Source organism: Synchiropus splendidus, chromosome 3 (assembly GCF_027744825.2).
Source record: "Synchiropus splendidus isolate RoL2022-P1 chromosome 3, RoL_Sspl_1.0, whole genome shotgun sequence".
Taxonomy (NCBI): Eukaryota; Metazoa; Chordata; class Actinopteri; order Syngnathiformes; family Callionymidae; genus Synchiropus; species Synchiropus splendidus.
Genome location: NC_071336.1, coordinates 8,681,863 through 8,705,516, shown reverse-complemented (window position 1 = coordinate 8,705,516; position 23,654 = coordinate 8,681,863). Strand labels below are relative to the sequence as shown.

The 23,654-nt window shown below is 43.6% G+C and overlaps 1 protein-coding gene across 1 annotated transcript; it reads left to right on the top strand.

Annotated features, from left to right (window-relative positions):
* The first annotated feature begins 1,632 nt into the window (after positions 1-1,632).
* Positions 1,633-21,033, top strand: sstr1b (somatostatin receptor 1b). The gene is made up of 2 exons (XM_053859308.1): positions 1,633-1,766; positions 17,244-21,033. Exon 2 carries the CDS (start codon positions 17,636-17,638, stop codon positions 18,737-18,739), a length of 1,104 nt encoding a protein of 367 aa, XP_053715283.1. The 5' UTR covers positions 1,633-1,766; positions 17,244-17,635; the 3' UTR covers positions 18,740-21,033.
* The last annotated feature ends 2,621 nt before the right edge of the window (positions 21,034-23,654 follow it).

Sequence of the window (23,654 nt, the reverse complement as noted above, 5' to 3'; positions counted from 1 at the left end):
TTAGAAACCGTTTAACACATTAAACAATCCAAAAATATCCCGACGAAACTTATCTAACCTGCTGGAGATAGCACAAACACTGTGTTTGTCTGATGCTGCGGGTCTGAGGAACCGTTTGACTGGCGCTCTGCGCACCATAGCCAGGTGTGGGAGGGGCTCCGGCGGGGCTTGTCAGCGCTGTGGTGCAGGACGGGAAACAGTTCTCACAACAACTCAAATGGATCCCCTGTTAGATGTCAAAAAACCTTTAGAAGGAATGAAGAAAAACAGGCTCCAGCAAAAGGGGTACTTTTCTCGTGCCGGGAAAAAAAACGCTTTAGCACCACTCGGGATCTGCCCGCGCACATTCCCGCTCTGGATTTGAGAAAACGGTGTGTAACAGTGAAAACATGCGATGAGTTGCGGTTCTCTGGGGTGAAATGCATTTCGAGTCCACAAGAGAATTGTCTGAGACTCAAGTGTCTTGTTCTGCAGAGTTTAATTTCTCAGCGCACACACAGTAAATATGAACTACTACCACAGCAACAGACTAAGCTGACAGCATATAACTGTCAACTGAGACAAAAATCCATTATTAAAGGCAATAAACAAGAGAAAACAACATGATTTCAACGGAAGATATCTGCGGTGACGTTCTGGCCATGTCTAAATGAAAACACATCCCATCCAATCTCTTAATGCTGCGTTGTGTGCTATAAAAATGACTACAGATTGTTTTCAAAGAGCTGCAATTCATTATGGTTCAGTGACGTAAAACATGGCACGGCAACATGAGGGAGTTTGTTTGGTAGAACAGGGTGGCTGAGTTCTGATATGACCAGCACAAAGGTTTAGACCTATCCTCCCACTTTAGATTGGTAGTAGTAGTTGGTCTAACCTAATAAAATCTGGGTTGCTTTATCCAATTGAGCCATGTATAATACTTTTATTATGTAATGTACAAAATAAAAAGCACGGTTTTGTGCTGATCTCTCATGCGGGTCCTTGTATGAGCTCTGATCTCTCCTTTGTGGACGGTACACCAGCAAATCAGACCGCATCATTGTTCCTCCAACAGGCTTCACATGCTTCTCTTGTTGCCCATTTAAGTCCAAAGAAAAACTGCCTGCGTGTGTTTTAAGCAGGTAGCGGAGGTCAGTAATGGTTTTACGATTTTTTTTCAGCAATAATCAATGACACAGCACCACAAAGCAGCTCAGCATGACATAGCAGCACCACAACAGCCGCCCCCCCCTGCTGTGAGGTATGTGTCTGCATAATGAGTGCTGGTAATATTGCTCTCCTTGCTTGTATGACTTTGCTTCTGGAGGATCTCCTGCCATCTCCTCCTATTTATCCACCAGAGCGACCCATTTTCAGCACATCAAACTTCTCGTCTGTTTCACGGCATCAGAGGCTTTTGTCAGGGTAAATGTGGGCGGATGTATCAGCCAGTGGTGCAAGTGCTACTAGAGGAATTACAGATGAAGGAGACAAAAAGCAAGGTGTGCGAATGGCAAGGGAGAGAGCGAGAACATGCCAACGTGCGAAACATCCAACAGTCAAGACTGAGAGGGAGAGAGAGAGAGCGAGAGCGATGAGAGCACGTGGAGAGGCAGCAGAGAGTGCAGCAGCATTAAGCAGCTCCAGCATCAGAGGAGGCAGACGAGGGAGAGCCAGTGCCAGATTGACTGGAAGAGGGACGGGGGACTGCAGAGTGACGGAACTGTCCTCTTCCTCATCATCAGACTGATGGAAAGAAGAGCGTTTCGGCTGCCAGATAAATGGTGAGTGCGCTGCGCAGAAGTTATGACCAAAGAACTGTTACTGTGAAAGTCTTTTCTGGTTTAATCCAACAAACGGAAACGAAGATTCACACCTTGGACACCCCACCAGCTCATCACCTGGTTTTTACTGCAGCTCAATTCTTGACAGATGTAGCTGATGGAGGTTGGTTATGTCTCTGCTATGAGCCAAATTCAGGAGGAATTTGCAACCGCTGGGCTCATAAATGCGTAATGAGCATGCAGGAAGTGACACTAATTAGTTGACGTACTGTGGTGATTGAGTGTGGGTCCATGTAGATAAAGCAAATGTGCACAAATTTGACTGGGGTTTTACAAACTGGTCATTAAGATTGATAAGATAGTATAATATTAAGATACTGTAATAGCTGCAGATCAAAGTGAGACTCGCTTCAAGGAAGCGCGACTGTTTGCTTTGAGAAGTAACATGCTAAACAACACGACTCCCACCTTGTTTTAAAAAAGTAACTTTTGCACATCAGTTACAGTTTTGCATCTTCCTCCTAAACTGAATGAAACCTCCATGTTCTCGCCTGCTCTCTCTCTCTTAAGTGAAATTGATCAACACAGTAAATGAGTTGCTCGCGTGCAGTTAATAAACATTTGCTTCCAATTTCCCAGCAGTCCGGAATTGATTGAATTGAAGAATGAACCCAGAAAACTAGTGTGATGTTTACTATTCTACTATTTATGTTTGCATTTTCAAACAAGCGTCCTGACTGTGAAGAATCCGAGGTTTGTCCGTCAGCATTGTTGCACACAGAGCCTGAGGTTGGCTGGCAGCCGTCGGTCAGGTGACTACAAAGACCTAACCAGTGCTGGAGTTGAGTGGGGATGCGGACGGGTGGCAATGAAATGATCGTCCCTTTAAAACTGCCCTTTCCATCCCTCCCATTTTTTACAGTAAAACAGGAAATATGATGTAGCAACCGTTCTGCTAAAAAATAATCAACCGTAGTGGTTGTGGTATATCACTCAAACGTACCCTAGACCACACGGCAAACCACTGCAACAATTATTAATGTCATTCAACTCAACGGCTCAATAACGCTGCGCACACACATCCTGCCAACTGCCACCCCTCCCGGCTACCCAAGATCAACATGTTGGGGGGCTGGTGCTCAAGCCAGAAGAGAGGGTTCAATAGCAAAAAAAAAATACTAATATGAATAATAATTGTTGTCACTGAAATAGCCAACTTTATTGTGTCCCTTTCAATATAAAAATGTTCTCCGGGTGCAACATTTGGACCTCATTTGCATATGACTTGTCATGTGCCTCTAAGACTTCTAAATTGAATACATGGATGTGATGAGAGAGACCTTTTTTTCCAAGACTGAAGACAAAAAAGGTTGAAAAAAAAAAAAGGGGGCACTTTTCGTATGCAGGAAAAAAAGAGGCGACATGGGTTGGTGCTCTAGGACCACTAGGGGTCTCTCTCTGTGTGTGGCCCACCTGGCAGAAACCATCCTCTTTCTTTCTTTTAATGGTGAAATAAAGTGACTGTCTTGCATTTAACAACAACAGCAGCCGTTGATGTGTGATGAGAACGGTCACACCTTGGTGTCAGCCAGGGGAAGAAATTCAAATTTTTCCTGTTACCTAACAACTGTGGACTCTCAGCTGTGGGTCAGGCGAAGGCGACCGAGCTGCTCTACACTTGTAGCTTCTTCCTTCATTCAGTTTGTCACAGTGTTAGTGCAGAGGTTAGTGCAGGATATTTTAGTTATGGGTTATACAGCCAAGTCAGGAAAACATTGTCTCTGACCACCTCATATGGGGTACTAGGTCCAAAAAAGAGGGACCAACATGGAAGGGTCTTCATTTAGTCCAAGTGAATCACTGGTGAGGAGCAAGTGGCGTGATGAAGCTGATGAGCAGACGAGACAATAGGAGAGAAGCAACTGTGAGACTGCTGATGATACAGTAGCGCTGTCGCCAGAAAAATAAACATCTGGACATCTCAAGGCAAGACAGCACAACAATGGCTTGTGCGGAGCTGAATTGAATGACAACAAGTCCAAAACTGACTGTTTAATGAAGTGAAAATAATGTACAGTACGATAATTATCACACACTTTGCCAGATCTCAGCTGGGATTGATCCTACTCCCTGCAATCCCTGCTGTATGGTGAAATCCTTTATTATTTATGTGTCTATCTTTGAATGTTTTTCTTTTTTTTGTGAACGTAAAGATGTTGTTTCATGTTTGCCTTTAGAATTAAAATGTATGTTGTAAAACATATTCTTTTCTTGCTGCGACGATTTGAACGTGCTGTGGACAACTGCAAAAGATTAAACAGTGGTGAAGGCTTCATGGGATGAATAATTAGCCCTGCAGCGTCTCCTGCTGCACATTTAGTTTCAGCATCACAATTTGCAAGCGTTTCATGCGCGGAAGGTCAGTGGTTAACAGAACGTGCTGCGCGACAATTACGATAAAAGCTCAGCAGCTGGTGCTTTTGTCGTGGAGCGCAGTGTTACATTTTCAGACACAAAAAGAATGATTGAATTTTTTTTTTTCTTTCTTGTCTCACAATAAAGATGATATAAAAGAGCAAGCTTACACGTTAACAGGTCCCTAATATGGTTCTGGAATGACGCATGAGTAGGGCGTATGAAATTCTATCATATAATCTACAGCATTGAATCTGTTGAATCTGTGTATATATATATATATACACACACACACACACACATATATATATTTTTTTTTACGATGGTGTGCGTGTATATATGCAACATGATTCTGCTCTTCATTGCTCTTCATCCTCAGAAACTAGTGAGAATTTGCTCTTGCAAATTCCTCTGCTTCAGTTTTCAGAGTTGATTCCTCATTTGCTGGCGTCAGTGTTTGACCCACTTAAAGCAACCGAGCATTGCACTTGTCTGCATCACAATGTAGTTTATGGCATATTATATGGAAACAAAAAATGTTATTGAATAGTGTGGAATACAGAGAACAAAACATTCACATCGCAGACTCTTTAAAAGACCTCTGCCAAGCAGCTTATTTTCACCCATGATGAAATGTTCACCCAATATTATGGAAAGCTCTTCTTGATAGGCCGTCTGTGTCCACTGAGATCTTCAGAGCCAGTGGACACAGTAGTGTCTGAACATCCAAGTTGGCAAGAGAGAAGCAAACTTGTAAAACAATATTGAGTCAATGCATGTTGGCACCTCAGCCACCTGGATTAAATAACTGAGTCTACGGGGCGTTTTAAAGTCCTGTCTTCTGTATCTTATAAATCCCTACAGAAGTTGAAAATTAAATATAAAAGCAGTAGTGTTTCGTCAGAACTGCTGCAAAAGGGTTTTGGAGATGTTTCAGAAACTGCTGGGACTGTTCTCCAACTGTACTGTTGTGTGACGTTTGCAACCATGAGCATTTGCATTCAAGCTCCTGGAATCTCGCACAGCTCCCTGTTCGCCATCCTGAGGGATTCATTAAATAACCATCCTGCGTTTCATTATCAGTTGAATATGTTATCTGCTCCACTGGGCCCCTGAATTTGCGGACGCAACAATTCCTCACAATGAACTGTGTAATTGATGTTTTGTATAATGCTTGGCGCTTGCTATTTTAACAGTGTGCGGTTAAATGCTGTTCTTTTATCTGCACACTGAAAATGTTAGTTATATGAGCTCATGAAAAAATCCTGCCCCATGCGTTTGTGGGCGTTTCCCCCCACTCTGGCTTTAAAATCGTGGGTGTGTGTGTCAGTTGCTGATTTTGTTCAGTTATGTTGGAATGTATGTCAGCGTTTTTCAGGCCCTGTGTGAGTTCATCTCCCTTCCTCTCATTTGCCCGGACTGGCTCCTGGAAAACGACAGATTTATACTGTTTTTTTAGTGTTATCTCCGATTCATAGCTCCTGAAGCACCAGAAATAAGAGGCAAAACTTGATAAAGAGTTGACTGTTCAATTCAATTCAATGTATTTGTGTTGTTGGTGAGACTTGACGTGACCAACAGTACACATTTCGATACAATACAAGACGATTAATACACATCTCGACAGACATAAGAAATGCACATCAGGGCAGGAACAACCAATGACAGCAGGGAGAGGCCCCTGACACTGCAATAGCAGGTGAGCCAGGCCTGCAGTTCAAGGCGGTTGTGGATGCAGGGATCAAGCTTCTCCTGCATTTGATGTCACTGTACCTGCGCCCTGACGGGAGTGGAATGAGGTTGAGAGGCTGTGTGATGTCAAGTGCAGTGGTGTTGGCTAGGTCACTGATGGACCTTTTGTTTAGTTCTGAGAGGTGGGTGTGGGAAGTGTGGGACTGCTGTGTTTGTGGGTGACAGAACGTATGTAGCAGAAACGTGTAACAGTATAGAAGGATGGCGTGGACGATGCTCAGGTACCAAAGCAGCAGGAGGACAGCCACACCATATAGATGCACCATACATCTCCCCGCTCTAGCTGTCTAGGTGTGGCGTTACAGGTGGAAGGATGATGTGCATCAGCAGTTTCTCCACACATTTCACTATTGTGAATCTTAGGGCTATGGGGCTCAAGTGGTTGGGTTCTGTGGGCCTAGGTCTTTTATGGAACTACTACTATACATAGCGGTTTTGATATGACCGGCAGAAAAGTGAGTGCAGCATCTGTGCCATGGCACAGATCTTATGCACCTTTGCCGATATGCCAACATGCCCTGAGGCTTTGCCGAGTTTGCAGCTAGTACTTGCAGCTGAGCAATTCGTGTTTTGGCCAGGTTGAGTCTACCCATTCACCCATGCATGAACACAACCACGCTGAGAGCAGTCGGCTGGAACAAACCAGGGTTAAGTGTCTTGCTCTGGGCCACAAGGGCACACACACCTCTGGAGCCTGGATTGGACCAGCAGACTCTGAGTCACAGGCCCACCACTTCACCATCTGAGCTGTGTATAGAATGTGTTTAGAATCACCTGCAGTATTGCATAAAGTGGCTTTTATGTTGCTCTTAATGGCAATGACTTTATGAAAAATGTGTCTGAATCACCAACAGAGCATGTGGAAGGCCGTCATTAACTCTGTAATTGATTGAGGAGGACCTTTGATGGCCATGAAATGAAAAACGTCTGTAGCTGAAGGGAGAGAATGAGGTGTTAATTCAGGGACGTACTGTAAAATGAGTCAGACGCGACATCGGAGAGAGAATAAAAAAGAAAATGCGATGTATTATGGAGGCTGCACTCCTCAGCAGGGTTTGCCACAGGATGCCTGATAATGACATCAAGTGCTGTAAAAGCCCAACGGGTCCATTTGGCCTTAGAGTCAGACAAACGCTCAATAGCTGGAGATGCTTCCCGGGAGGGTTAGGCTTTCAAGCTGGCACCTCCGGAAGCAGGTTTCAGGAATCTGTTTCAATTCTTTTTTAAAAAACGATTTCTGTGATAAAATGATAAACGTATGCAAGAGCTGTCTTCAACGCAAACAAGCTTGTATCTGCAGGGTATGTTTGAAAATGCTTTAACACAACATATGCTGAAACAGCAAAATATCTTCCATAAATCTTTGATCAAACTGGATGGATTAAAATAATAAATCATCAGGCAGCAGACGAGCCATTACAAGCTTTGGCAGAACAGAGACAGGACTTTGCACCGAGGGGGTGACGACACTGTCGGACACCATCACTGGAAATCTAGCGCTCCAAGTGACGTGTGGGAACAGAAAAATGTGCGAAAGGAAACACTGAGTGACTAAAGCCATGTCAGGAATCAAACTAATGTTAAATTCTCTGACGACAGAGTTGTTAAATTCATCACCACTGTCTGTGACTCCATCGTTCCCAGGCTGCGACGCAGACCTGCACCTCTCAGCTCATCACCCACACTCATTTTGGGAGGTCAGAATGTTCCATCTGGGTTGTGTAGACGGTGTTCCCATTAGTGGTGGAAAAAAAAAAAGTTGTGGGCAGTTTTTTTTTCTGCATAAAGAATGTAGGAGCCCAGTACTCACGACAAAGTGAGCCGATTTTGCAGAAAATCTATTTGAAGCTTTTTCTCAAATATTCTTTTTCACCTGGCGTCATCGTCATGGCTGCGACACGGGTTAAAAGCATCACTAGAACAGATTCAAATCGGTCAGTGAGAGGCAGGTGAGACCCAGGCCTGGCATCTATCTGACCCTGCAGGCTGAGTGTTCCAATGCAGGCAGCAGTCATTGCATGTTGCTTTGGATAAAGACAATATAAAAATATTTCAAATGATTCCCATTCAGTGACTCAGACCTCCCTTACATCCGCCACTGCCCTAGTTAAGGGATTGTGAGATGCACCAGTGCCAGACAAGGATGAAATCACTGTCTGCTGACTGTTGATCTCCTCCCTGTTCAGTCACCTATGTTATTTAGCATAACTAGCACAGGCTCCTTCCGTGGAAACTTTCACAGGAAGTCCTGCATCTCAGGGAGACCTGGTCTTAGTTGAAATGAGCCCAGTGATAGATTATTGTTCTATCCAGGGAATCGCCTGCCTACCACCCTATAAAGATATTGGCCCACTCTGTCAAAGAGATCGAAAGCATAAGATGAAAGTACAAATAAGTATCGCAAATTGGGCATCCACACTCTCTATCTCTAATCACCAATGCAGTGAATGCTGAGTCCAATGTCCCTGACTCCACCTGCAGAAGGATCACGGGCTGTGTGACGGGCAGAATGCAGCATGTGAACCTGGAGCTGTCTCTGCACCACAAGTGACAAATACAGGAACCTCAAACAGTCAGCTTTGTGCCCGTGTGACTCTCGTGGAGGGGCATGTCCTGTGTCACAGGACACCAGAGACGCGGGACACAGGCACCTCTTCTTGTACTCCACTGTGATGCAGTGATCAGTCAGAATGTCATGTCTTTCCATTGCCTTGGAAGTCTGTTGCGAGCTCTACAGAGGACACCGGGCCAATTCATCTACACATGAAGATGCAATCGTCTCACTGAAGTGCTTTGTGATGGCAATTCATCATGGGGCACAAGAGTACATTTGAACCTGCCACACAGCTGCCAAAATAAGTGAATTCCGTGGTGCGGGGACCACATCCTGGACGACCACAGCTTGAACTTCATCCAGTGTGGCTGCCCAGCCACTTCTGTCTTCTGCTCCCATGGAGCTCAAATGGGAGCTTGACATCACCTCCCTCATTGGCAAAGCCAAACGGATAGACACTGTACATGTACTCTCTGTTGTATTTCCTCAGCTCTTCTATCAGCATCTGGTACACTGCTGCGACAGCTATAGAGACCGCAGCGTATCATCCGCTCTGCGGAGAAGGTGATGAGTCATGGACTGAAGTGGGAGGAGGCTGAGGTCCATCCAGCCCAGAACCTCCAGCCACCAAAGATTTTCTTTGTTTCTCTATCAGTCAAAACATTGCGTGCATCGTTCATCCTTACTTTATTTTGTTTCTATTTTGTTATTATGATTGTCTTCTCTAGTGCATGCATTCCCAGCTGATTCTGCTTCACTAGAGAGGATTTAGCAATTCAATAATGTCCCAATTGCTATTAAAATTCTCTCTTCTGTCTTCATTAAACATTTTTGAATTCTACAACCTTGTTTTTAAATTTTGACTTTCCATTTCGAATTTCATCAGCTGCAAAAGACATTCAAAGTCTTCCTGTGTGCTGTGTAGTCAGCAGAATAAGCTGGACCCTTTTGGGGGAGTACACAATGAATGAGAAGACCAAGTTGCAAGTCCAGATCAGTCTTTCACTCCTTCGATACAGCCGGGCACTCTACCCAGCCAGCTTCAGAATAGCACACAGTCATTCTCCACAGAGCTCCTGGCTCTATGTGTGCACGCCTGTGTGCGTGTGAGGAGCGAGAGAGACGGTGGGTTAGAGCGAGGGAGATTGAGAGAGACAGACAGAGAGAGAGAGAGAGTACATGAAGTCGAGAATAATGCTGTCACGTCGAACAAAAGGGTGCCTTTGCTGTTTCAGCATCTCTGGATCACTGTGACAACCGTCAGCATCAGCCACAAATAGAACATCAACAGAATAGAAAATAATGGTCCAGTCCCCAGTTTGAGAAAGGATCAAAGCAACAAAGTTACTTTTTAAGACAGCTGGGTCAAGTTGCTGTGGTGAATCACCTCTGGATCTTTACAGAGGTGACTTTACTTCAGTGGTCACAGGCACAGGTGTATATGAATGCTGAAATAGCTACAGTATATTGGATGCGGCGCACGTACCAAATGGTTAACATGTTTGACAAAGAGTTACGGAATCAGTGTGATGGTGCAGCACCGTCACCCTCTGGAGCTGCCACCAACTTTATGGTTTAAAGTTAACTTGCTAGTTTGTCAATATAATCAAATATTCAGAGAAGACCTGTCTGTTTCCTTTTAAGTATAGTTCCCGCCACAGTATGGGGATAGTGATGTCTGTGTCAGATTTAAAACTCAGTTGGATCAGGTATTAAGCTTTAATATTGCTGTAAATTATTCACACATCAGAGTCGTGCTTCAGATTGAAGTGTGTGTGTGAGGCTTGGTTAGCAACATTGTGGTTCTGAAATGTTACTGCTGTTTCCTTAAACCAATAAACCGTGCCTTCTTATCTACGTGTCAACTAGTGATCTAAAACTAGAACCTAACAGTCTTTGGGTTCTGTCTCGAGTGGCCTCAGTCTGTTTCGCCCCCTGCTGTGCAGCCTCGCACATCAGCGCCTCAGGCGATGTCCTTTTTTTTCTCCTCAGCTGGCGGCGCTCTGCGCAAAATAGCTGGTTTGTGAACCATGGCGAAGCAAGGAAGTCATCATCAACCTGGCCACATGAGCCTGAATCCATTTACGACTATCAGCTTGACCACCTTGTTTCTCTGTCACTTCTTAACTCAGATATGATCTGATGATGGACCTCCACCACGGCTGTAACAGAATGTGGTGTTTCACAGCCAAAAGTAAAAGTGTTGTCATGTTTCTTTTACAAAAAAATAAAATAAAATAGCGGAAACAAGATGTATAACATCAACCGTCTTGACTGACCTACGCTGCTTGTACAACTGGTGGAACAAAGTGAGAGACATTACTGACAATAGCAGATTTTTCTGTCAGTGATCTTCAGATCCAGACGACAAAATTATCCATGAATAGTCATCTTCAGCAACTTCAGAAAAACCAACCTCTTTCCTCTGAGCTGTTTTCCTCGTGCAGACAGCTGAGCAGTTACGAGCGTTGCAACAGCAGAGCAATAGATAAAGCCCACCATTATTTATTTATTCAAATCAATCAAATGAGATGTTTATCAGCCTAATAAAGGAGAAAACATGCTAGCTTTCCATCACCTTCACACACAGCCAGTCCTGGACCGCTGAGCTGAGCTCCTGTACCCCATCGCCAGTCTCCTGCAGCTGCACATCTCAGTGTTCTGGGAGTTTGCGAGTTTGTTTTTGAACAATGTTGTCCGCCCAGACAGCGATCAGGTCCGTGTGTGATTCGAAAATTGAAATGATACAAACAAAACAAAATAATGGCTGGTTTTTCATGATTCGTTTTATAAACAAATTCCATCAAACAAAAAGCAAGTTGTTTTTGAATGAACGAATCATACACGGACCCGATCAGACCCTTTACTACCCGGCGTCTATAATGTTTGTGTGGAGTCGTGCTGTATTCGTCATCTAGCGCCGAGTTTGTTAGAACATGTATTGCTTGATTGCTTTTGATTCACTGGCTAAATAGTAAATAGTGTCTGCAGTTATTCTTCACATCGATCTCCCCTTGCCATGTGATATGCATGCCGGAGGATGTTTATTGTGATACTTTTTAGCACCTAAACTGTTGTTGGTCAGTGTATACATTTTCAAGTTGGTCCACTCATGGTCAGCAGTAACATTTCCTTTCTCCTTCTGTGTTCTCCGCTTTCCTCCCACGCTCGAAAAGCATACTCTACATTGCATGCTGCTGTGAAGTTGCATAGCTATACTTGTGGGGACCAGTTCTTAGAAACACACCTACTTGTGGGGACCGTATACATTTGTGGGCACATTTTGCCAGTCCCCACAAGTTTAAGCCTCAATTTCAGGATTAAAACCTCAAATTAACTGGGCCATTATAACTGAATTCAAGTTTAGTTTAGGTCCTGGTTAAGGTTAGCCATTCGGTCTAGGGTGAGAGGCAAAGACAAGCATGGAAGTCTCTGAGGCAACTCTAGTTTCCAAAAGCTTTAAAACCTCATGATAGTCACTGGCTACCATGCGTGCACTGTATTTTCAGTGTCGACAGAAGACGAATGCCAACTTGACTGTCACTCAGAGCAAGTCTCTTATCATCACTGTTGCTGTGAAGCAGAAGCAGCAGCTTGTAGTGCTCAGTCACCAGGCCAAATCCTATGTGGAAACTCTGCCTGCGATCTTCACTTCCCCCAAACACCCTACACTCCTGTCTTCCATAGGAATGAGCCATTTGTTTAATGTTGCATCATGGTGAACGGAGATGACTCAATTTTAGGAAAATGAGAAACATAGCGTGGTGAAAAACATGATTAGGAGCAGACGTGTTTTTAAAATGTTGATGCCAATTATTATGGCTGTGGAAGCTGGAAGGCGACATAGTACAGACAGCACAGATCTTCGTCTTTTCCCCTCAGTCACATAGAAGTTTTGATTCCACATTCAAGCACGTATCTTAACTCAAGCATGTATTTTTAAACAATGAGACTGAAAAACAGACCCGGCTTTTGAAGCCAGTGGGCAAGAATTCCTCTGTGTTTCTCAGAAATCCAGTTGTGGCACTGTTTTAAATCCTGTGCCATAGGAGGGGATCTCAGGTCAGACGCTGGGTTTAGTGAAAAGATCAGATCTGCGCATAGTCTGGGCTGAGTCTGAGGAGAAAAAGAAGAGGGGCGATTCATTTTCCTGAGTGGCAGTTTAAAGATGTGGACACGTCTTACTTAATCGTGGCGCAAAACCTAAATTGCTCCTATTTTGTCCAAGACTCTACTTCAAAGTGCTGTGAGGCTTAAGGTGCACAGGGATTTGGGTTTACTCAAAAATCCTCTCACTTCCTCAGATGCTCCTACTACACAGAGAATGGATGTTACAGCATTAATATTTGTTTCCATCACTGTCTTTTCTTTGGCACCTCCACATTTTTAGAAGAGCATTACCGTATTTTCCGGACTACAGAGCTCACCGTAATATTAGCCGCACCCACCAAATCTAAGAAGGAAAATTGATCTTTTTCATACATAAGCCGCACCAGTCTATAAGCCGCGGGTGCACCGTTGCTGTCTGCGCCACAGAAAATGCATGAGGATCACTTCTAGCGATCCTCTGGTACTAGTTTTGAAAACGGGGTCCAGTGTCGAGACTGACTCATGAAACAATCTTGCCAATGTTCTGAACTCCAGTCATGAACATACATTAAATTACATTTAAAGTGTTCAGAAAGCGCTGTTTTCACCCTCCAGTAGATCGTCTCTGACAGCGCAATTTGAGCGCTTTAAAGGTAAATAAAACGCCCATGATGTCATCGGTTTGATGTGATGTAAACTAGGGGTGCTCTGAAAGACAGGAAGCGCACTCAGCTGAAGCATCTGTCTTCAACCTCTTTCATGGAAGTTCTCACTCTGGACGGTTGCAAACGTTTCAGATTCAGGTGGTGGACAGCGAACGCTGCATCTGACACACACAAGACAGCAGCGGATTCGGCCGCGGTTGATTCCGTCTTAAAACGACACCTGAGAAAGGCTGCTCATCTGGCGCGGTGAAATTAATGATTATTTCTCGGGCAATATGCTTCGCGTTCTGAATGTCACGCTCAGACCGGCGAGTGTCCGCGAGTGACTGCTAGTTCCTGTAGTTTCACTTTCATGAGCACCAGAAAACTCACTGTGCTCTGTCAAGTGCTGGTGTTTTAAATATCGTATTGAATTCGTGGCGTTGGCGCCTTTTAACGTGCATGTGCTGCAGGATGCAAACTTGACATGACAGACTGAAATACCACTCGCTTGGCCGTTGCCAAGCGAGTGGAGAGTCGGGAGGGAGGACCGGACGCATCACAAACCGCGGGCGGTGCCTCGCATTTTGTGACCGGCAATGACAGGCAGTGGTCGGCATTCACAGATCACAAGGTTCAGCCTTTCATAATCGGTGGCCGATTGATTGGAATATCCCTGTAAAAATCCATATATTAGCCGCATTGTTTTATAAGCCGCAGGGTTCAGACCGCGAGAAAAAAGTAGCGGCTTATAGTCGGGAAAATACGGTAGTCTGCGCATTGATTGGCTTCTAAATGGAAATCTGTTTTTGTTGTGGTCCTTTTTTGTCTTACTCCAATACTGTGTCTTTTGTGCAAATGGACTTCTGGAATTCTCTTATTAAATGTTAAAAACAAACAAGTGACACATTCCTGAACTGTCCAATTCTTAGCTGCTCCCATCCCACCCCCCTTCTGACTGAATGTGGAGCAGCTCACAGAGAATATGGGCGCCAACTCAGCCGTGACCACTGATCTGAAAACACCCACTGAGGAATTCAAGCTTTTCTATGATTTACCAGCTGATGTTGAAAATGACTTAAAGTGGTGCAACTGCAATGGAATTTTACAGAGTCCGCACTCTGAAGAGGAGCAGTGACTCACGCCTTAATCCTCCAAACCAATGGGCCTGTTCACTAAGATTTTTTTTCTCTCTCTGCAAATAAAACCAAAAAAAAAAAGAAACACTTTTGTATTTCATACTCTGGAAATCCAGGCAGGCAACTGAGATGCGGATGTTTTTATCGATGCCAAAACGCTTTTCCTTTGTCAACATCTGTCAAGATGCGCTGCACGCTTTTGCTTTTGTTTTTGTTTCATGTCTTGCTCCTACACGAATGTGATGCACAGACAGGTCTGGCACACAGCCAACAGACAACCACTGAATGTTTTATATGTATCGAACCAAACAACAAAGCCTTTTGTCTGCTGACAGTGGAGATGACTCCAATGAATGATTCTGTCTCAAGTGAGCACTTTGTATTCATGAAATATTGTTTCTGAGAAAAGATCAACACATGATGATCATTCAGCTCCACTCATGAACTTATTGAACACACTCAGAACCTCTTCTGTGTGCAGCGTGGATGATAATTGAGGTCTCCATGACCTCTGAGACTGCACAACTTTCATGGCTTGCTTGACAACAAATTGTCATTTCTGTGTTCTTATATATATATATATTTTTTTTTTTTTATTTAAAAATCATCTCAGCTGAAGAAGAATTTTATTTGTTCCCATCTGTTTTTTTTTTCAAGTCAGAAATTCCCACACAGGCTTATCATTAAAATGTTATTTTATAAGGGTTAAATTGAACAAGCAAAATGTGTGACACTCTCATTAAAGCACAAAACAACGTGAAAACTGAAGGTCATGCCAGCCAAAGCTGCTAAATGGCTCCTCACAATGGGCTGGTCATATTAATCATACAAATGGCCAAAATGTAAATGTAATAAATGATCCTCTGCCACCAGCGCTCATACCTACTCTACGACTTCCACTTTCATATCTTTCATCAAATTCCATTCTATCTGCATAGATTTTCCTTGTCATTTTGAGATTTGAAATTCAGACGTGTGTTTAATAGAATACCTAGCAAAGCTTGAACACTGCATCATATCAACATCAGAGGAGGTGGTTCACCTTATGCTGTGCCTTCAGTTGGTAAGGAATGGAATGTTGAGCAAACTTTATATCAAGCTCTTGTATTCCCGCTACATGGCTTCAGTTCAAGGGTCTTTGGCTCAACATGTGACTTACAAGGTCTGGTCCTAGGCTGATGCCAATTGTAGCACTAACATTAGCGACACCTATTTACAGTCCAGGGAGTCTGGTTCAATTGACAAATAACTAAAAAACAAATGACCAATTACAGTATAATCAACTTTGATTGGTTTATATAGTTTATATTAATCCACTTCAAAGGGACAAAGTGAGCCATTTAAATGACCCATTTGAAAGTTGCAAATGCAACAGCTGCGTGGTTGTGGTGTTAGGTAGTTCTCTTTTGAAAGAGAATAAATACATGCAATAAACTAACATGACTGATATATGAATACTGGCGAAACATGGCGCCAAATTTAACATACAAGGGAGAAGCAAAACGTTTTGAGCCTCACATATTTTTCTCCAGCCAGATAGTACAATGCACCACACCTGATATTCATCCATGTTTTAGCCACAGATTCCATGTTGGATGGCTGCAATTGTTTAGTCACTGCACCTTGTAGAAGAGACACACCCCCTTCTTCACCAGGACAGTGCACCGGACCACACTAGCCAAGTTGCAATGGAAGCTGTGTGCCAGTGTGGCTACGGAGTCCATACTCACCCACCCCTGTCTTTGCCCTCAGTGACTTCACCTTTATCCCTGAACAAACACTGTCAGGGCCAGAGATTTCACTATGATAATGAGCTGACAGTTGCTGTGGAGGGTTGGTCAGGTGACCAAGATGATCAGTTTACCAATCAGGAATGAATGACTATCAAACAAAGCGGAACAAGTGTGTGCAGTTTTAAGGGGACTACATTCCAAAACAATGCACCATAAATGTGAATATCAGACTCTTTTTCTGTGAGGCTCAAAACTTTTTGTTGAAGAATACTTTTCTGATTCATGCTGAATGTGGCAGAATGAATGACAACGGTCCTCCCTTGGATGGTTGTCAAAGCCTTTCAAGCTACCCATTACTTTCTCACTCCAAATGTGTCAAACAGTGACTACATTCAAGTCAGCTGAGGCTTTTCAATGCAGTGAAATAAGTTTTCTCCCGTGTAACATTCCATTTGGCTCATTGCTACTTTAACTTAGATGTCACTTGGTGGCGCATGACCATTTAAGGTGCTATGTAAAACAAGGGACACAATAGAGAGCAAGAGGTGAATCATGTTTCAGTTAAAAGCCTACTGAAATGAAAGTCAACAAGCAACATGTTAGGCTGGCTGCAGCGTCACTCTAGAATGCAAAAGCACACTTGAAAATAGTCAGTATATAACGCATAAGGAGTGAGAATGTGTTGAGTTTTCAGGTAGAGATATAAGTAGTAAAGTCCAAAATCCAAGTTTCCATTGGACATTCTGTTTTTGTTCCGCAGTCCAGAAACATAGAGCAGTCATTATTGTTTGAAAATGAAATACCTAGGTATTGTCCCACTGGCCATGGTGGGTTAGCAGAAGGGAAGAAAGAAAGGAGGTAAGTCGAGTCCAGAGTGATGAAGTCATTCACTCTGAATGAGAAGAGAAGAGAGAATTCAACTGACAGTCGCACAATAAATTCCCATTGTTTACCAAGGAGATGTGAACATTTACAGTGGTTTTTCTATTAAAGTTTGGTTCGAGCAGAAAGTTATAACTTTCATAACATTTTTAATCACGTCATAAAAAGCTGTGAAAACTCATGTCTTTCTTTCTATCGAGGAGAAATCATTTCCTTTTCAAATTTTCCATTAAGTCTAAAAGTGAATGTATTTCATCTTGTCGTTACAGGTTTCCATCAGTGCTAAGACAGTGGCAGACGCTGTGGTGGTGAAGGCTCTTCAACTAGATGTTGCCATTTGTCATCATTCAACAACAGCTGCAAGTGTCTCGCTGAGAGACAACGTACCTTCAAGTGGAAACAGATTGATTTGACCGGTTGGATTGCCACGTTTCAATCAGAACCAGGGGAGTGAGGAGTGCACGCTGCGAACAGGGGGCTATTTAGAAATGGCTGGGGACTAAAGTGATGCCTGGTGGAACAGTAGGTCTCTGGGCCAATCAAAGTCAAACCAATTTCAAGTACTTTTTTTTTTCTTGAAAATTACCAAGAAGGTCTACAAGGAGCACTGAACAGGAGTCTTTTCACCCTGTCAAAGCAACAGATGATTTAAGAGAGGGTCATGGAATTCAATGGGAGCACAGACTATGGGTCATATCCCACTGGGTTTCCCTACAACTCCAGCATGGACTATGACTATTATCAGGAGGCGGACGCCAGTAAAATCATCATCCCCTCTATCTACGCTCTGGTCTGCTGTGTCGGCCTGACCGGCAATGCCATGGTGATCTATGTCATTCTCAAGTACGCCAAAATGAAAACAGCCACAAACATCTACATCCTCAACTTAGCCATCGCCGACGAACTCTTCATGCTGAGCGTTCCCTTCCTGGCCACGTCAGCCGCCGTCCGACATTGGCCCTTTGGTTCTCTTATGTGTCGCCTGGTGCTCAGCGTTGATGGCATCAATATGTTCACCTCCATCTTCTGTCTGACTGTGTTGAGTGTGGACCGCTACATCGCCGTGGTCCATCCCATCAAAGCCGCACGCTACCGCAGACCCACTGTGGCCAAAGTGGTCAACGTGTGTGTCTGGGGGTTCTCCCTCATCGTCATCCTCCCCATCATCATCTTTGCTGACACAGTTCCTGCACAGGACGGAGGTGTGGACTGTAACTTCCTCTGGCCTGAAGCAGCCTGGTCAGAAGCTTTTGTGGTCTACACTTTTCTTTTGGGATTCCTGCTGCCGGTGGGCGCTATTTGCTTGTGCTACTGCCTGATGGTGGCTCGGATGCGGGCGGTGGGGTTGAAAGCTGGGTGGCTTCAGCGTCGACGGTCAGAGAAAAAGATCACACGGATGGTTCTACTGGTTGTGGCTGTGTTCGTCCTCTGCTGGATGCCTTTCTACATCGTCCAGCTGGTCAGTGTTTTCCACCACCCGCCAGACCCCATGGTCACCCAGCTCTTTGTCATCCTGAGCTATGCCAACAGTGGGGCCAATCCCATCCTCTATGGTTTTGTTTCGGACAATTTCCGACGGTCTTTCCAGCGCATTGTTTGTTTCCGTTGGCTGGAATCTGGACTGGATGCGGAGCAGGTGGATTACTGCGCTGTGGCCGTGAGGCGACAAGCAACATGCAGTCCAATGGAATTCCCTAAAGAATGCATGGGATCTGACATGGTGTTTCGCAATGGAACGTATACCTCACGTACAACAACTGTCTAATAGTCATACCACTGGGATTCAAATGATTCTCACCATTACTGTATATTTTTCTTGCTATGATGCGTTTGCTCTTACGGGGCTTTCACACTTCAGAGACTGTCTAGCATCATAGTTCGGACCGACTGGAGAGGTGGGTTTTGAATCCCCCACAATAAAGAGGTTCATCAACGGCGTTTGGCCGAAAATGGTTTCCAGCAAAATGTGACTTCTGAGATGCCGGCTTCTTTCTCGTAAAATGAGTTGCACTAAACTTAAGTTTTGGCTTGGTGCTGCCAGCTGGCCAGAGTGGGAACTGAAAATGTGACAGCTCTGAAGGCAGAGGTGTGACGTGACACAGCGGATGGGGAGTCAGACTTTGACACACTGGGCCAATGTTGCAGCCCCCTGACAAAGTCAAACTGTGTCTGTAGACGCTGTTTCCCAACAAAACTCAAGCTTTTGCCTGTAAATAACTGAACATATCAAGTCAGATAACATACCTCAGAAGTGTCTGAAATGCATTCCAATCACCTAGCACTTTTTTGTTCTCAATTTCCAAAGGTTATCTTGAGTCCATCAATTAAGGGAAAGACTTGAAACAGAGACTTGGAGAGAAAAATGGATAAATCCCTCAAAACTTGATGTTTGGGACTAGAGATTTCCATGTGAAGTGACTCTGAAGATTTTAATGACTTGAAATGACTTGAGACTTGAATCTTAGTCTGAAGAAGACTGCAATGTAGAACACAGACTTTCTCAAGACCTAAGGAAGTACTTGGGAGGTAAGACTTGTGACTGGCAAGATACTGAAAGACAATGCTTGAAATGTACTTTGGTGAAAGCTTAAGAGCTGAGATTAGTTTCCGAATTGATGGCTACGAAAATTGGAAACTGACTGGGACTTCTAGTACTAATCGAGTGACACGAATGAGAGTTTTTGGACTTCGAGCCAAAAGACCTCTCTTGTGCTCATTTAAGAACATGCAACAATATTTAGCCAAATATTTAAAAGGCAGCAGTAGCCTTTCCTAACTCACTTTTACTTTCTTGCAGACCTAATGTTCCCCCAGACGCTCTGCAAGACATGTTGGAGAGAAGAATGGATTCAAGTGTAACGTTCTACTCCATTTCCTAGAGAATCTTTTCTGCTCGTACAAAGGTGTGCCATGTAACAAGTTGTCCATGAAGCTTACCTCGAGGGACATGAAATTGCTCACTCTAACGCTCAGGTTTTGATGCTCTCTGGCTGATATGCTTTACACAGTACTAGTATTTTTAATTGCCTCAAAAGTGAATGTTAATCGGAGTCAATCTCGTACACCACTTTAAATCTACGCTGCTTCTGTGGCACAGTAATTTCTCAAAGTCTATTTTTAAGGTTACCATCTCAATGTTTTACAAAATGTAAATTAAATACTTGTATTATCACTTCCCATAATTCCCTTGGAACCTGAAGAGAACTGCTACGAGTAATTAAAGACTAGGATCAGTTAGGGTTCTGTCTGGGAGAAGACATGAAAAATGAAAGGAGGAACTTGACTTTTTTTTCTACCTACCACTGACTTGACGTCTGGAACCTAATAGTGGCTGGCGTGTAAATTCAACTAAAAGAATTGAGGACAGATGGAAATCCTCAACAAAAACTCTGAAGACGGGTGTAAAACAACAGTGTTTGTGTTATTTTTCAGCAGCTACTTGAATGTGTCTAAGCTCACTGTCGTGTTTCCAGTATAGGTGAGCGTCGGTTTGGTCTATAAAGACAATCACTTCATCCACCAAGTCAGGGAGGAGGACATGAGGCGCTTGTGCCTGGCGAACGTAAATGCAGTTAAACTACACTATTAAGTCACTGCCGGTGTCAAGAGGTTCTGTGTTGCCCCGGTGACAACAGAAGTTAAAAATAACAGCCTGTGTCTCTTGAATATTTTGTTGCTTATGTGTTGCCGTGTTTCAAGGTTTGTTGTTGATTTGTTTGGTGCGAGAAAAGTGAGTCGACATCTGCTCTATTTAGAGTTATTCTGACAGTGATCGCAAATGTCTTGTTTCTGAGTGATATAAATATATCTATAGTGCTGTTTGTTAGTTTTGAGACATGACATGCTTAGAAATTGTGCATTTACCGCAGGCCAATGAAAGTAAATTTAATTTTGTCCAAAGATTAACTGAACACCAAATTGCTAAAAACAATGTGCCCGCATTCACATGTCCATTTGTACACACTTATAACACTTGTATGATACAATTATTTGTTGAGTAAAACACAAGAGGTTATTTGACTCTGTTGAATGTTCTTGGAGAAGATATGCTGATGTCGATCATTAAATGGATCTCAACAACCTCTGTGCTTCATTTTGACTCATTGACCTCATAGTGTGGATGTGAAAAGATACTTGGCCACACATCCCTGGTGTTGAGACTTTAAGGACGTAAAAGACGGTTGTACTACTGCCACCATGGGCTCACAGGAAGATGGATGTATGGCTGGTGCTTCAAAGTTTCATCATGTGTGTGAAGTTCAAGGATGTGTTCTCTGAGAGACAGTGATGTGTGACGGGCCCTTTCCTTATGATTACACATGAGCGCACTGACCCACACTGACTTTCATTCAGAATTTTGAAGCTGTGGAGCCAGAGCTACTTTTGAGCTGAAGTGTCTTCCCGGACAGTGAGTTTTGGAAACTCGACTCTGTCTTACATTAATGGTGAGCAAGGGGTTCAAAGGGAAGGATGTGAACAGAATTAGCTCGTACATGCAACCATAACCTCCCGGACCAGTCTGTATATGAATTTGGTTTCTCTTCTGTGTTTTGTCCGGGCCATAAAAACCACCCTTTGAGCTGCAGTGAAATGAAACTGTGGTGTAAAACTTTAATGAGGTGTGAGCTGGATGTCTTTGTGTGAATTTGCCAGGGGGGTCAGTCAGCGAGGCATAAGAAGGCAAAAGGAGTCTCTGTTGCCGGCTCACATCCTGTTTCCAAGGTAACGCTCAGGTTCAACCAAAAACAAAAAACCCACCTCCAGCGACGTACAAAGTGACTGTTAATGGCACAGTCAAAAATGTTCATTCTTACTGGGCAGCTCCAGTGGGGAAAGAGCAAATTGCGTAAAGCCAGGTTAGTGAATTCATTCTTTTATGTTGTTCTTGTCCACAACTTAAACATGAACACATTTAGCATATACCTGGTCATATATTGCCTTGCCCCACCCCTGACATTTCTGCAAATAGTTCATCATGTTTGCTGAAATTATCGAAATGACAGTATGACGTCATATACAGCGTCTTGTGTAGCAGTTTAAATTTACTGTCCTAACAACTTCTGAGCTCCATGCCCAAGAAGGTTCAGGTGGTGACACGAAATATTGACACTTTGGAGTCCCATTTAGATAGTTTCATATAGTGGTGCGTTCACTTTTGTTGCCAGCGGTTTAGATATCAATGGCCCTGTGGAGAGTTATTTTGAGGGGACAGTAAATTTAAAATCTCACACAAGCTGTACACTGACTACTTAACATTGTTTCTGAGTGTCATGTCTTCAGCATTGTCCCATTTGTAGATATGTGAAGGGCGAACCTAGTTTTGTGAGACACTGTGTATACAGTGTACCTGTATAAGCAACGATGAAAAGTAGCTGTGATTGACGTTCAGTATTCCTGCTTGGTGCCATGTGACTAAAATCTACAGGATACTTCACTACAAATCAGCTTCTAGTCTGGTTTCCCTGACCTGTTTGTCGAGTTTCACGATGGAGGAAAATGCGGGGCGGCATTTGAACCGAAATAATTTTGAATTATTAATCCATAAACCTCCACTGACTCACACCCGTACATCCTAATCATTTATCGTGAAGATGACTGACCTCATACGGCTCTGACTCGCTGTTTCCCCCCAGATGCGTTTCCCTGGAAGGATTGCAAAGAAAGGCTACAAGCCACCATCACAATTTGATGACACCGTCTTCTGTCTGTGTAGTGGGAATCAAAGGGATAATCGGCTCATCTTGTTTCCTTTTAAACCAGAGAAGCACCTTCTCTGGCCTTCGCCGAGCCGTCCTGATTTTTGTTCCACTCAGTATCAGTGGCTTACAATGACTTTTTGTATCCAATTCAATATGATTTTTAGCATTGGAACTACTGTTGATAGCAGTGAGCTCTGTGGGACAGCAGGTGGCAGGATTCTACTGTAACTCAAGCAAGAACAGCAGCTGCTTCTCCACCACGGAGAGAGACAAATGATTCGTGGATTCACTTGATGATCTGGAAAACCTTCAAAATGTTACGTGTTCTTTGTCTTGGTATCAGTGTTTCATTAAAATGTAATTTAAATTCAATCATAACTTTTTGAGTTATGACAAACGGGCGTGAAATTGATATAACTTCTGCAAGCTCCTCAGCAACTAAAATCATTTCAACCTCCATTGGTGGATACCAAGAGTCTTCTTGTGACGGTGACAAAGAAAATCTTTGTCCTGTGAAATGTTTTTACCTATTGCATCAACAATACCCACAGGAGGGGGCAAGATTGGGCACAAAGAGATCAGTGACAGTTCTGGGATGGAAGAATGTGTTTGGCTTGTCAAGTCGTGACGCAGTCCTTGTGGCAGCTCAGGAGAAAGTCGGCCCTTTGCAAACCTTCAGACCAGACAGCATGATTACAAAAGCTCAAGAGTTTGAGCGGTGAATTGAGGCTGATGAGAATAAGTTCCCTCAGGTTTGAAGTGTACTTATGTATCTATTTATAATGACAAGATGTGCTGAAGTCATTTCCTCTCACAGCACGGATGATTCACGCACATGCGGAGAGCCATTTTCCTCCCTCACTTTGTTGTTTGGGCGTTTGACTGACAATTACAGAAGAGACTAATTACATATGAGAGATGTCGCTGTGGCAGTTCCATTTGCAAGCACCCAATAAATCTTTGAAACGGTGGCATACTACA

Bases quoted from the DNA above. Each gene is read 5' to 3' on its own strand.
- sstr1b (XM_053859308.1), top strand. From the start codon at position 17,636: ATGGAATTCAATGGGAGCACAGACTATGGGTCATATCCCACTGGGTTT.